General features: G+C 56.7%; 1 protein-coding gene across 4 annotated transcripts in view; it reads left to right on the top strand.

The window, feature by feature from the left end:
- Positions 1 to 1304: 1304 nt before the first annotated feature.
- Positions 1305 to 12479, top strand: part of SLC6A9 (solute carrier family 6 member 9) — a 31594-nt gene continuing 20419 nt past the window's right edge. The window contains exons 1-2 of one of the 4 annotated variants that reach the window (XM_086716742.1): positions 1305 to 1494; positions 6954 to 7070. In XM_086716742.1, the coding sequence (XP_086572868.1) occupies positions 7041 to 7070 (30 nt within the window). In that variant the 5' untranslated portion in view covers positions 1305 to 1494; positions 6954 to 7040. Of the gene's footprint in view, positions 1495 to 1648; positions 1725 to 6953; positions 7071 to 12479 lie in introns of those variants that run through there. The other 3 variants (XM_086716743.1, XM_086716744.1, XM_086716747.1) reach the window with 3 other exon arrangements.

The following is a 12479-nucleotide window of genomic DNA, read 5'->3' as shown; positions in this document are numbered from 1 at the left end:
TGCAATTCTTTCATAGGAGAATATAACTCCCAAACATGCTATAACTCCTAGGTTTAGGAACAAAGTAAACATGCAAATAATCTTATGATGAGATAAAGCATCTTCCCAGACTTGATGAGGTCTCCAATGTAAATAGATTGTAAATTCTGAACCTAGAGCCCTGGGGAAAGTTTGTGAAATGGACTGTGTATGGTCTGAGAGTGCTCCTGTCGGCAGAAGTGTCTGTGTCTGATACCTATTATCTTGCTCAGTGCCTCTGATTGTAAATTAATAAAGTGGAATCTCACTTGTGTGACTTTGGCGTGTGTGCATCAGCTTCTTGGAGGCTGACTGTCCCCAGGGAACAAATAAAACCAGCTTCCTGACCAGATAACAGTGAGGAACAGACTCAGGGTACAGAGGGGGTACTTTTGCTCCAGGCTGGGTCCCTTCAGAGTAGATGCCCCACTCAGGCTGGGGCAACACCTGTTCCTCTGACAACCAGTACTAACTGGTGGCTCTCACAAGGTAAGGAAACTTTCCACCAACTGCCAGGCATTGCTGCCCAGAGGCAGCCTGGAGCAACGTGTTCTACATATAAGGACATGGATTACCTTAGGTTGTCCTCTCCATTTCACAGGGAAGGAAACTGAGGCTCAGCAGACTCCTTTTGGCAAAGTCTCCTTTATCGGGGATTGGAACCCAGGTCTGTCTTCCCAGGAAAGGAATAAGGGGCCCAGGTTGGTGTCTGCAACTCCCTAACAGAAGCAGCAGAATAAGGGTGACCAAACCAGTGGTCAAAGGAGGGTCCCTGGAGGAAGGATTACCCCTAGACCTCCAGTTCTAAGGATTAGGACCCAGGCCTTACCCAGCTGTGCCCACAGTCCCTAGGGGCACCGCTCCAAAGGGAATGGAATTTGCTCTGATTTCTCCCTGGGGGCAACGCAGGCGCAGAAGACCAGGGGCCTGGAGGGCCAACTCCAGCTCCAGCCCCCCAAAGTGCCCCAGGCCTTCTGGCTTCATTCCAGTCTAGCCAAAGGGGGCAACGACATCTGCTTCCTCCAAGGGCCCCAGCTGGAGGGCAGCAAGACAAGGGCGGAGAAGGGGGCTCCTTTGTGGAGCCCACTCCCAGGGGTTCCTGGGGATCAATCATCTGAAAGCTGGAGAGACTTGTAATTTTATTCCCTGGGAGGAGGAGCCTGAGAAGTCGGCCAGTGGGGTGGGGATGAAACGGGGGATGCGGGGGGAGCGGCCAGGGGAGCTGTTCAGGGAGGGGAGGGACTTGGCTAGGTCTCGCAAGCCTTCTCCACTCCAAACTTTCACCAAACTCTTGGCCCCCGCCTCCCCGAAACCAAAACACAACAAGCCCAGGAGGAGCCGCGAGCGGCGCGGCAGGGCGGGCGGACTCGCGGCGGTACTGAGCCTCGGGAGGCTGATGCAACTTTCCCTTTAAGAAAGCCACCTGGGCGCACCGCGGTGCGGACCCAGCACGCCTGGGCCGGGGGCTGCAGCATGGTAAGGGGGCTTGGGGAAGGGGGCGCTGCGGCCCGCGCCTCTGTCCGTCCTGCCGTCGGTCTGGGTTTGGTATTTCCGTGGGGCTAAGCCCCAGGACCAGCGAGCGTGAGTGTGTGTGTGTGTGTGTGTGTGTGTGTGTGTGTGTGTGAGATCGCGCTTGCATGCGGGCATCCGTGGTTAAGAGTGTGGGTGCACGCACGGGGATGTCTGTCTCGCCGCAAAGATCGGGGGTAGGTGCGCGCGTCTGGGTGTCACCGCTGTCGCCAAGGAGCTGAGGCGGGCGAGAACGGGGAGGGGGGGGCGCTCCCGAAGGGGGAGCGCTGCGTGCCGACGCCGGCTTGGTCGGGGGCGGCGGGCGCAGAGCTGTGCGGGTAGCGCCGGAACCAGAACGTGTCACGGTCCGTCTGGAGCGCCAGTGGGTCTGTGCGCCGGGGGCCTTCGGCGGCCGGGAACCGGCGGGCCGGGTCTGCGCCCCGCGTGCGGGCTGCCGCTCCATCTCCTCGAACTGCTGGCCGGCCTGGCTGCCTATCTGGTTCCTCCAGCCGGCCTGCCTCCCTATCTGCCCACCCACCCACCGGCCGGGTTAGGGTTCCCGCGCGCCCGCGGGTCCCGGGAAGCCTCGCCAGGGGGTCCCGACGCCCTCGGGATCTTTGTCCGCGGCTCCTGGCCGCGGCTTTGGGAAGGCACTACGGCCGTGGAGTTATTTGGGGGCTGCTACTCCGGGGAAAATCCGCGCCCTCCCTACCCCAACCTTCATTCCGGGTGCGTGTGGGGCGGGCCCGGGCGGCCACAGGTGAGGGCAGGGGCCTAGGAGCCGGGGACGCCCACCCTCAGCCGGTGCCCCGCACCCCGTAGCCACCGCGGGGCTGTGGAAGGCGGCGGGGACGGGGCGGGACGGGAAGGGGGGCTAGCCAGGAGGGCCGGGAGGGGCCGGAGCCGGCCTGGGGGCGGGGCAAGGGGGCGGGGACCTCGGCGCCCCGGTACTTTTCCACCGCTGGGGCCGGGGGCGGGGCCGCCGCCTCCACACCAGCTGAGAGGCCCACACGTGGCGGCTGATGTAACACCGCCCCCCAACACCTCGCACCAGGGTTGAATCGGACGCACCCCGCTTCGAGGAATCGGGGTGCTACGGAAGGTGCCGCAGCTCCAAAGGCGACCGCGCCCCTGCCTGCCGGCCCGGGGCCTCCTCGCTGTCTGCTGGCTGCTTCTTAAAGGAGCCGCGCCCCCTTCGGGCCTGCTCTCCGTAGACCACGCCCCCTCCCTGGTCACTCTTAAAGGAGCCGCGTCCACAGCTCTCTGACAGCTCCAGCACAAAGCTTGGGACTATTTCTTTGCTGAAACAAGCTTGATGCTTGGGCTGCTAGAAAATAAAGGTTGGGGTGGAGGGGGCGTGAGGAATGGAAAAGGAAAGAAGGACCGGAGAAATCCAAAGTGAGGGAGCATCAGAAGGTTTGAGAATAGTGGGTGAGGGAACTGTGGAAGGGACCAATGGGCGGCACTGAGCATGCCCAAGTGTTTCCAAGGACCGCAGAGAAAACGCCCCCTTACTCGGCCTACACTGCGAGACTGCCGCGGTACCTGCTCTGTGCCCAGCCCTGGGGACACAGGAGAATCACACCTTTGCCCTGGAAGATCTCTCCAGCTCATGGGGAGCCAGATTTGGACCTAGTAACCGTGCCTCAACACTGCATGTGACGAGCGTGTTAATTAGATGTACACAGCGTGCTTTGGGAGTACAGTGAAAAGGTGACTGCACCTGGAGGAGGAAGGAAGGCTTCTTGAACATAATGCTATTGGGACAGGTTTGAAGATGGGTAGGATATATACAGATGGAAATGGGGACAAGAATGCTTGAGGAAGACAGAGCCCCCTGAACAAACATGGAGACAAGAACCTTTGGGAAATGCTGAATAGTCCCACATGGCGGCAGGTGGCTGCATGCAGCCAACCTGGGCTCTAGGCAAAGCTAGAAGCCCTCCCTGGCTCCCACAGCCCCATCCACTCCCTCCATCACAGTGAACAGAGGTTATGCTTCCTCCTCCATCTTTCTCCTAAACTACGAGGTCCTTGAAGGCAGGGAAAGAGCCTGTCACCTTTCCATTCCCAGAGAGGACTCCCCAGCTGGCTCAGATGCACCCTTAGAATTGATTGACAGACAGCTTTAGCCCTGTTTGGGGAGAAGGAAATACTGAGCAGTGAGACCGTAAAGATAACCGGGTCCTGTGACTGCCCTCTTACCATCCACAGCTCACTGGCAACTCACACCCAGCTCACCCTCTGCCCACTCTAAACCTGCAGGGCCCCAGCACTCCTGTCCCTGGGCCTGACACTGGCTTCTTCCTGTTGCACCAGCAGAAACCAGCGACCCCCTCCTTGTCCCTCACCTCCTGTCCAATTCATCACCAAGTCCTACCAATGTTACCTTCTATATTTTCCCAGATCTGTGCACCTTTCCCTACCCCATCACCACTTTCCTAGTCCAAGCCCCCTCACACCTGGCCTGGCTGCTTCCTGACTGTCTTCTCTTCCACTAACCCCTCTCTCCAGTCCTTTCCCCACACTGTATCTAGGGCGATGTTTTCAAAATGCACATTCCACCGATTGCCCCTGCCAGGTGCAACTCTGCCTCAAAGCCTTTGATCACTGACATTGCTCTTGGGATAAAAACCAAAATCCAGGCCCCAAAGTCCCTGACCCTGCTTATCTGTCCACCTTTATCTTGGGCCACTTTCTCCCTGGCTATCTGAGTCCCAGCCTCAGGGTCTTTGCACGTATTATTTCATTTGCTTGACTCTCTCTTCCTTTTCTCTTCCTCACTATCGCCACTTTGCCTAAATAAGTTCCTCTGAAATAAGTTCCTTAAACATAAACATCACTTCCTCAGGAGAGCCCTCTGTGACTCTCAGCTGAGGCCAGGTCCCCCTGCTGTAGACTCTCATAGAAGGATCTTTCTCCTTCACACCCTTTATCTCAGTGTGTGATTGCATTTGAGTCACAAGTTTCCCTCTTTCCCCCTAGCTTGTAAGATGCAGGAAGGCAGAGACCAATGAGTTCTTGCTGCCCAGCGCAGGTCGGGCCCAGAGCAAGCCTGAAATAAATATTTGTGGAATAAATGAATTGAATTGTGGCCAGCCTTAAACGCCTGCTAAACAATCTAGGCCATATCCTGTTGGCTGTGGAGAACGATGGGAGGGAATCAAGGCTTTAGGGCTTTGGGAAGATTAATGGACGGGAGGGGAGGAAAATGTGGAGGACTTGTAGTAGAATCCAAAATTAAGCAGAGACTTCAGAACTTAACAAGGGAAGTATTACCAGACCCATCTTCCAGACTGAGAAAACTGAGGCTCAGAGAAGTTTAAGTAACTTGCTCAAAGTCACACACATGCTGAATGACAGAACCAGAATTCTAGCCCAGTTCTACCAGGTCTCAGTGCCCAAGCTCTTCATCACATGCTAAGCTAACTGCTTGCCAGTGATGGTCCATAAGCGGCAATGCTTCACACCCAACTCATTCTCCTGGAGACCAGCGCCAAGCAGTCTTTTCGTCACCGATCTCTAAACACCGTGAGCACAGGGACCGTATTTGCAGTCAGTGCTTGGGGATAACCTGAGTGAGAATGCTCTGTAGCCTCAGTTCCTGGGCAGAGTGTCCTCAGTTTACTTACCTCACCAGGGGCCATACTAATTACCCGCCCATGAGGTGGCTCTTAATTATGCCATCGGCTATTTTTACTATCATTATTATTACTGTCATTATTATTCGTTGGCTGAAGAGGGACGGCTTTGGCGAAGTCAGACCTAGAGTTTAGGCATGCATTGAGTGAAGAAGACAAGGGTATGAGCTTCTAAGGGAGCATGCCCCTCCTTCTCCTCACAGCCCCCAGAAGGCCAGAGCCATGAGCAGCAGCCCCTTTAGGAGGACACTTTGAGAGGCAGAGAGAACAGCCTGGGTTACTGACAAAAGGGAGATGGTTACAAGTCACAACTGCACCTGCCCCTGCCTCGGGCAGAGGGCTGTATAGGACACTGAGTGGCCAGGGCAAGGTCCTAAGGAAGCCAGTGCTTGGTTTTCACAGGCAAGGAATTTCTTCCTCGTCTCTTCTGGCCTTCCAAAAACTTCCTGGGCCTGTAGGAGAGAGGTGACCCTTGACAGGTGGCTGTGGGTGGGGCTGAGTGGCACAGAACGGCCTTTGGAGTAGAGTCTGCTCCCTGGGAGGGTAAAGAAGGGGCCAGAAGCTGAGCCCGGTCCCTCCTGAGACCCGACCCTATAGAGGTTGAACTTCCTTGTCCACCTGACCCAGGGTTTTCTTCCCATGAGAGAATTCTTTGAGGCTCCCTAAAGGTTGATTCCTCTCCTGAGGTCTGTCAAAAACTACCTCCTATTCCATCTGTGTTTGACATTAAGCCTGTATACACCGGCACAGCCGTGTGGCCACTCACTCCTTCCATTGGTCTGCTGCCTCCTCCAGCTTGTCAGCCCCACATTGCCTGTCAGATGTTTCCTACAAGGTCTCTGGCTGAGCTGGACCATCACCCCAGTACATCAGCCTTACCCATCGCCCTTCAATTCAGTTCAACCAAGACTTGCTGCAAGCGAGCACTGGGCTGGGTGCTGGCACAGGAGGTAAATGAAACACAGACCCAACCCTCGGGGGAATTCACAGACTCATGGTTGGCGGACATAAGCAAATAAGTCTAATATGAGTTGATAAGGACACTAGTAGAAATACGCTTAAAAAAGAAAGGGTGAAGCAATTTGTTCACTCTCGTTGGGGAAGGTGCCAGGGAAGGTTACAGAGAAGTGACATTTAAGCATGGATTTGCAGCATTTTCCCGGGTGAGCAGGAGGGAAGATGTTGCAGGCAGAGGACAGCCTGAGCGAGGGCAGGGAGATGTGCCTGCCCGTGGTGTGTTTGGTGTTTGCAGAGCTTATGGTCCAGGTTGGTGACATGGCAACGTGCCCAGCTGCCCCAGAGCCCAAGCTGATTGGCACCAGGAGGAGGGAGGACTCTCCTGGCTGTCTGGCTGGGGTGAGGATGGGGAGTTGTGTGCTGACTCCCCTTCAGGAGAAAGGTTGAAGCCATTCACACAGACGATGAAGGAATTGGACTCTGTCCCAGTTCTGTGTTCGTTTTTTTTATCTTTTATAGAATTGGGCATCTGGAGAGTTAAAAATAGACCTTTGCCCATTGGGACGGGAAGCGTGGAGACCAAGGGATCCAGGGGAAGGGCTGGAAGAAGGGCTAGGAAGGAGCAGATCCAGGGTCATCCAGAAAGAAACGAGGCGGGAAATGGCCTGGCAGAGGGTGGGCCAGCCTGGGAGCGAAGTGAGGGCCTGCCAGCTGGTGGTCTGGGCCCTGCTCTACCTGTCCTGGAGAACCCTGAGGGCCACCCCGTCCCGTGTCCTGCCCTCCCCTTCCTGGGCCAGGTTCCCACCCCACTCTCTGCTCTCTCCACAGCTCTTGAGGTCTGTGGTCTGAAAGGTGCCGGAAGCAGAGCCTGTGAGTGGGGTCCAGGACTCCAGAGCCCCCCAACCTGCTGCTGCCATGGTAGGAAAAGGTGCCAAAGGGATGCTGGTAAGTACAGGGACCAGACTGCAGGGAGGAAGGGGGTGCGTCGTGAGCACCGCCCCCTCTGGGACCTTCCGCCAGCTGCTTGCCATGACAGGAGGGCCTAGGAGGCTTCTTGGGGCCCTGAGTCTGGCACTGCTAAGGCTCCTGAGTACTGGGGCTATCTCAGGCCCCAAGCAGGCAGCCCCTTACCCAACGAGTTAGATGGTGGTGGGGCTCTGAGCCTGTAATAGGGCAGATTCTGCCACAGAGCCCACAAAGGCATGTCAGGAGGCAGGAGCACACTCCCAGTCCTCACCACCAGAGATGCTCTGGAGAGCCTGCAGTCTGTCCTGGGCTGGGAGGACAGCGGGACACCCAGGACCGTCACATGGTTGGCTCCCCAGCACCCCACCCCAACCCTGTGCTCTGCCTGCCTCAGGGAATGTCCAGTATGAGCTGATCAAGGGGTCTTCAGACCCTGTCTGGCTTTTCTCTACTTCCCTGGTTCCTTCTCACTCTGAAAAGTAACAAAGAGCGTTTCATTTTGAATCCTCTTCTGAGGCCTCAGAAAATTTCCCTCTCCCCCTGCCCCAAGCCGTGCCCCCCTTCGTTTGCCCACTGCCTCAGAGCACAGGAGAGGAGGTCGTGAGATGCCTCGAGAAGCAGAGGGGCAAGGGCAGGGCCTGGTCAGGGCTTGAAGGAGGCAGACTCATTGATGGATGGAGCAGGTTGGCACTGGAAGCAGGAACTGGGGAAAGGATGTCAGATCCTATCCCAAGAGCAGTGGTTGGATTTCTTCTCTTGGGATCTTGCCTCGGGGATGGGCTAGACTGGGCAGCTGTCAGGGGAGGAAGCCAGTGATGAGTACAGCCCCTTCCCTTGGCACCTCTCTTGCCCGCATCAATTCCTTCTGTTGTTTTTCTCGTTCTGTTAAGAACTGATTGACCTAGGGTCTCTGCCAAGCTCCCCCCACCCCCTAAATAGGCTGTGTCTCTCATCAAAGATTTTTGGGACTCAGAGTACCTGGTCCAAAGGAATGGTCTGGGAGAAGGAGATGGGTGGTTTTTCCCCAAGGTAAGGACCTTCTATCTTGCCCTGTTCTGAGCTTCTAGCATTCAGCCCCTCAGACCTGCTCTGGCCTGACTCCTACCTGGTTGGAACAAGTCTGAATGAACTGGGCACGTGAAGGTATTCCTGAGCCAACCTGAACTCTGGGTGCTCAGAAACGGGCAGAGAGGGAAGCCTTATGACCTGAACATTTGCTAGAGATGGATGCTGTGATAGGACCAAAAATGGTCTCCCTTTCCCAGAGAAGTCTTGGAGTTGCCACGGGCCTGTTGTACATAGGACATGGGGTGTGGTTCTGTCCCATCCTACATGGAGGCTCTGAGCCCCACGAAACCTAAGAAGCCCTCTGAGTATTCCCTGGCTGCTCTTCCTTCTCTGGAGTGACCCTGAAAGGACTGTGGCAGGCAGGCAGCAGGACCCATGTGGGCCACATAGGGAGCATGAATCACAATGTCCCATAATCCCTGCCAGGAGCTGAGCTTCCCGGACTCTGGGCTCTGCCTGCCGGGTGGTGGGGCTGTCTGTGGAAGGGAGAGCTGCCTTGGGACGCCGTTCCCAGCCCCAGGATGTGCCTAAAGATAGCCGGGGCTTAGTTTCCTCCATGCCCTCTGCCCTTTGGCTTCTGCCCACCACTGCTGCGTTTGAGGCCCATAACATCTGTCCCCTGGGCTCCACCTCCCCCCCCCCCACCACCACCACCACAGTGGTTGCTAGAGATTCTGTTCCTGCCTCTTTTTCAGTTCTGCTGATGACCTTGGGCTACTCTATTCTCTGGCCCCAGTTTGGAACTGGAGCCACCTCCTCCATTCAGTGCTCGTCTCTAGGATACAGGCTCTGAGGAGCGCCATCCCTCCTGGCTAACCTAGGCAGCTGAGCCAGGGCTTTATTAGGTGCCTGCGGTCCCCTAAAGGCAAATAGCTAAGGACGATCCTTTCAGACGTGCCCTTCTCTGGATGCCATGGTAGGGCCGAAGAGAGGGCATTGAGGACCACGCATGGGAACTGCTTGGACAGTCCCAGCCCCGTGACTTCTTTTACCACTTGTGCTCTGGTATGCAGGGAGCGGGTAGCTAGTCCCTGCCATGGGCTCCTCACTTCTATCTGCTTTGCCTCAGGTCTGGGTGTGAGGACATGGGTCCCCTCGGCTCCCTTCAGTCAGCAGATACTCTGTGTCATCCTTGGCGCTCCTGCCCCGCTCTTCATGTGGCAGGTGCTCTGCAGAGAAGCAAGCCCCTTCGCAGCACGTGCCCAGGCCCACATGCCTGCTGCACGTGTCCCTCCCCCGACTCCCAGCCCAGATGGTCTCTGCCAGGCCAGCTCAGCTGCCTCCCTCACGCCTCAGCAGCTCCTAGGACGGGGCCGTGCGAGAACCCAGCTGGCCAGGGTGCCTCCAAGCCTGGGAGCAGCTGGGATGCTTGGGGGCACCGGGGGGTGGATGGGGTGATACTTCCATGGAGACCTAGTGCCTCTGTACACATGTGGGGTGGAGCTGCCTGAGGCTCAGAGGACGGGGAGCTAGAGGAGAAGAGCCCAGGACAGGAGAGCCCCCCACACACATGGCCTCACACCAAGGTCACAAGCTGGGCTGATTCTGTCCCCTCCCCTCTGCCCACTGCCCACTAACACAGAGTCTTGGGCAACAGAGGCCTTGGTGAGCCTCGCTGGCCTCTCCCCATGTCTTCGAGCACGCTGGTTGCTTCTGCCGCCGGGAAACCTTGTGATGAATGAGAACAGAGTCACCTGGGCTAGGGCCCCGGGTGCCAGAACGTCTAAATCATCCCAGAAGGCTTTGCAAGCACCGCTGGCCACCCGGGCTGCCCCGCCCTGACCTGTTCTGTTCCTCTCTGATATGAGGGTTTGTGCCCCTCTTATCTGCACCATCCATTGCAGGGCCAGGCACACAGCGGGTGCTCCCCCGGCCCAAGGCCTGGCATGTGGCACGTGCTCAACCCGTACAGGCTTGGCACACGCTGGGCACTCCCTCAGTATAGAGCCTGTCACACATTGGGCGCCATCTATTACAGTGCCAGGCGCACAGCAGGTGCTCCCCCATCTCAAGGCTGGGCATTCACTGGGTCCTCACCTGGCACAGAATTTGGCACACGAAGGATATGCTCATCTAGTGCGGAACATAGCACACGACAGGGGCTCACCGGCACCGGGCTGCCACAAAGCGGGTGCTCTCTTAACACGGACCTGACACACTGTGTTCTCTTTTGGCCTCAGACGTTGTGCATAGTGGGCACTCTGCTAATAGGTCCTGGCACACAGAGCACTTTCCAAACACCGGTCCTGGCATACGGTGGCTGCTTTGCTAGCATAGGGTTTGGCCCATAGTAGGTATTCTCCTAGCTCAGGGACTAGCACATAGTAGTGGGCACTCTCCTTATACAAGGCCTAACACAGAGGAGGGGCTCTCTTAGCTGGGACAATGACCCAGATGGTCACTGGTCTCTGAGCAATGACCCAGATGATCAACCAGGTGATTAGAGATGTGCAACGACACATACCCAGTGAACTGGACGATATCTAGATCCAGAGGAAAAGGCCCAACAGTCCTCAGGCCTCCTCTCTGGACCTGAGACCCTACCCTCCCTTCCCCTTGGTCTCCTTCCCCTCCCCCTCCAGCTTCCCTGGAGCACACCTGCTCAGTCCTGTGCCCTCACCTCCCCTCACGCAGCTTCCCTGCAGCCCTCCCCCCACTCAGGCCTAGCTCAGCGGGACCTTCCCCCTGGAGTCACAGGGCACAACAAAGCAACTAGATTGCTCGCCCCTCTGGAGGCATGCCCACTCTTATTAAGAAAAGTCAGAGGCGGGGGCTGGGGGAGTCGGCCTCCCAAAGTGGGGCTGGAGCAGCTGGATCCCACTAATGAGGCCTCATTACGGCCAGGGCCCAGCTGGGCTGCTGCCGCCTCCTGTCCCCATGGCCAGAGCCAGAGAAAGCTGTCCAGCCAGGGCTGCCTGTTCTGGGCAGCCTGCCCAGGCCAGGGCAGCCGGAGCCCAGAGCCCACCCTGGGTGGAAGTGAGCATTTGGGCATCATGGGTGACTGGGTCTTCCTGAAGCCAGTGGCCCAGCCAGCGCCTTGGCCCACAGTCTGCGCCCGCAGGAAGTCAGCAGAGCGTGTCTGGGGACCTGGCTGCGTGAGGCTGGCCCAGTGAGAGGCTGAGTCGGTGGGGTCTCAGGCCATTCTTAGGGGACTTGCTTGAGCCGAGGCTGGTCTCCACCTCCCCCACCAAGATGTACGTAATAATGTGTCTACATCAAGGCATTTGCGGGGGGTGGAGGGGAGATGAAATGAATTAATATATATAAAGTGTTGAGGACAGTGGCTCATAGTAAGCGCTGAATATGTACCATCTCTTCCTATTATTGCTAATACTCACTAGATTCGATGATGGGTGGACATTATCCCTATTGCAGAGATGAGGAAGCTAAGACTAGACATGTTAATGACTTGCCTAAGGCTGTATATGGTGAGAAACTGGCAGCGTGGCGGTTTGAACCAGGCCTATCTGACTCTAAAGCCTGCTCCCTGTTTAAAAAAAAAAAAAAAAAATCCATCCTGCCGTGTTCCCTTTGGGGTCACCACACTTACCAAACTAACAGAAAAGCTGGCTGTTCTTTACATTAGAATCCATGCACGCTTCCATTTGGTGGATGCTTACCAAGATCCTTCCTTCTGCCAACCTATCAATTTCCGAGGACAGGTGCACCTTCCCGGGACCAGAATACTCATGCCCGCCTTCCTGACTGCTGGTTTGTGGTATCTCAGCATCAGCTGGAGACTGACTAGCGAGTGTGGCCCCAGAGAAGTGGGACTGGATGGGTCTGAGTGACCCCTCGCCCCGGTTACGGTGACACCTGCTGGTCTGTACCCAGCCCACACAGCACATACTCCAGAGCAACGTCTGGGGTTCTGGGCAGTGCAGTGCAAATCTCCAAGGAGTCTGTTGCGTGGCTCCGCCTTTGTCTGAACTCTGTGGTGACCACTCTCTTGGCTAGCGCCAACTTTCTTAGGGCAAGTGACAGTGCAGGCCCGAGCTTTCTTGCATGGCCAGTCACATTCTCAATCATCTTGGCTGGTTGAGAGTCTCTAACTCTTGTGGGGGAACAGCTCCAGGGCCCAACACCCCCCCAGCCCACACCACTCTATGAAGTCTAAGCTGCTTTTGTAGTGCCTGTGGACGATGCCCCCTTCTTCCTGCCCTTTAACATGTCTAGTGCCCAACGACACCCAACCACCCTACCAGGAGCCCACCAAGTGCCAGGCCTGGGAGCTCAGAAGCGTCTAGGCCCTGAGGCCGCTCACTGTCTTCCGCACTCGCTCTGCCTCACTCTGTGGTTGTGAGTATGTGAGTGTATGTT

The sequence above is a fragment of the Puma concolor genome, chromosome C1 (genome assembly GCF_028749965.1).
Source record: "Puma concolor isolate L17-30 chromosome C1, mPumCon1.1.hap2, whole genome shotgun sequence".
NCBI lineage: Eukaryota > Metazoa > Chordata > Mammalia > Carnivora > Felidae > Puma > Puma concolor.
This window is presented reverse-complemented; position numbering and strand designations above follow the sequence as displayed.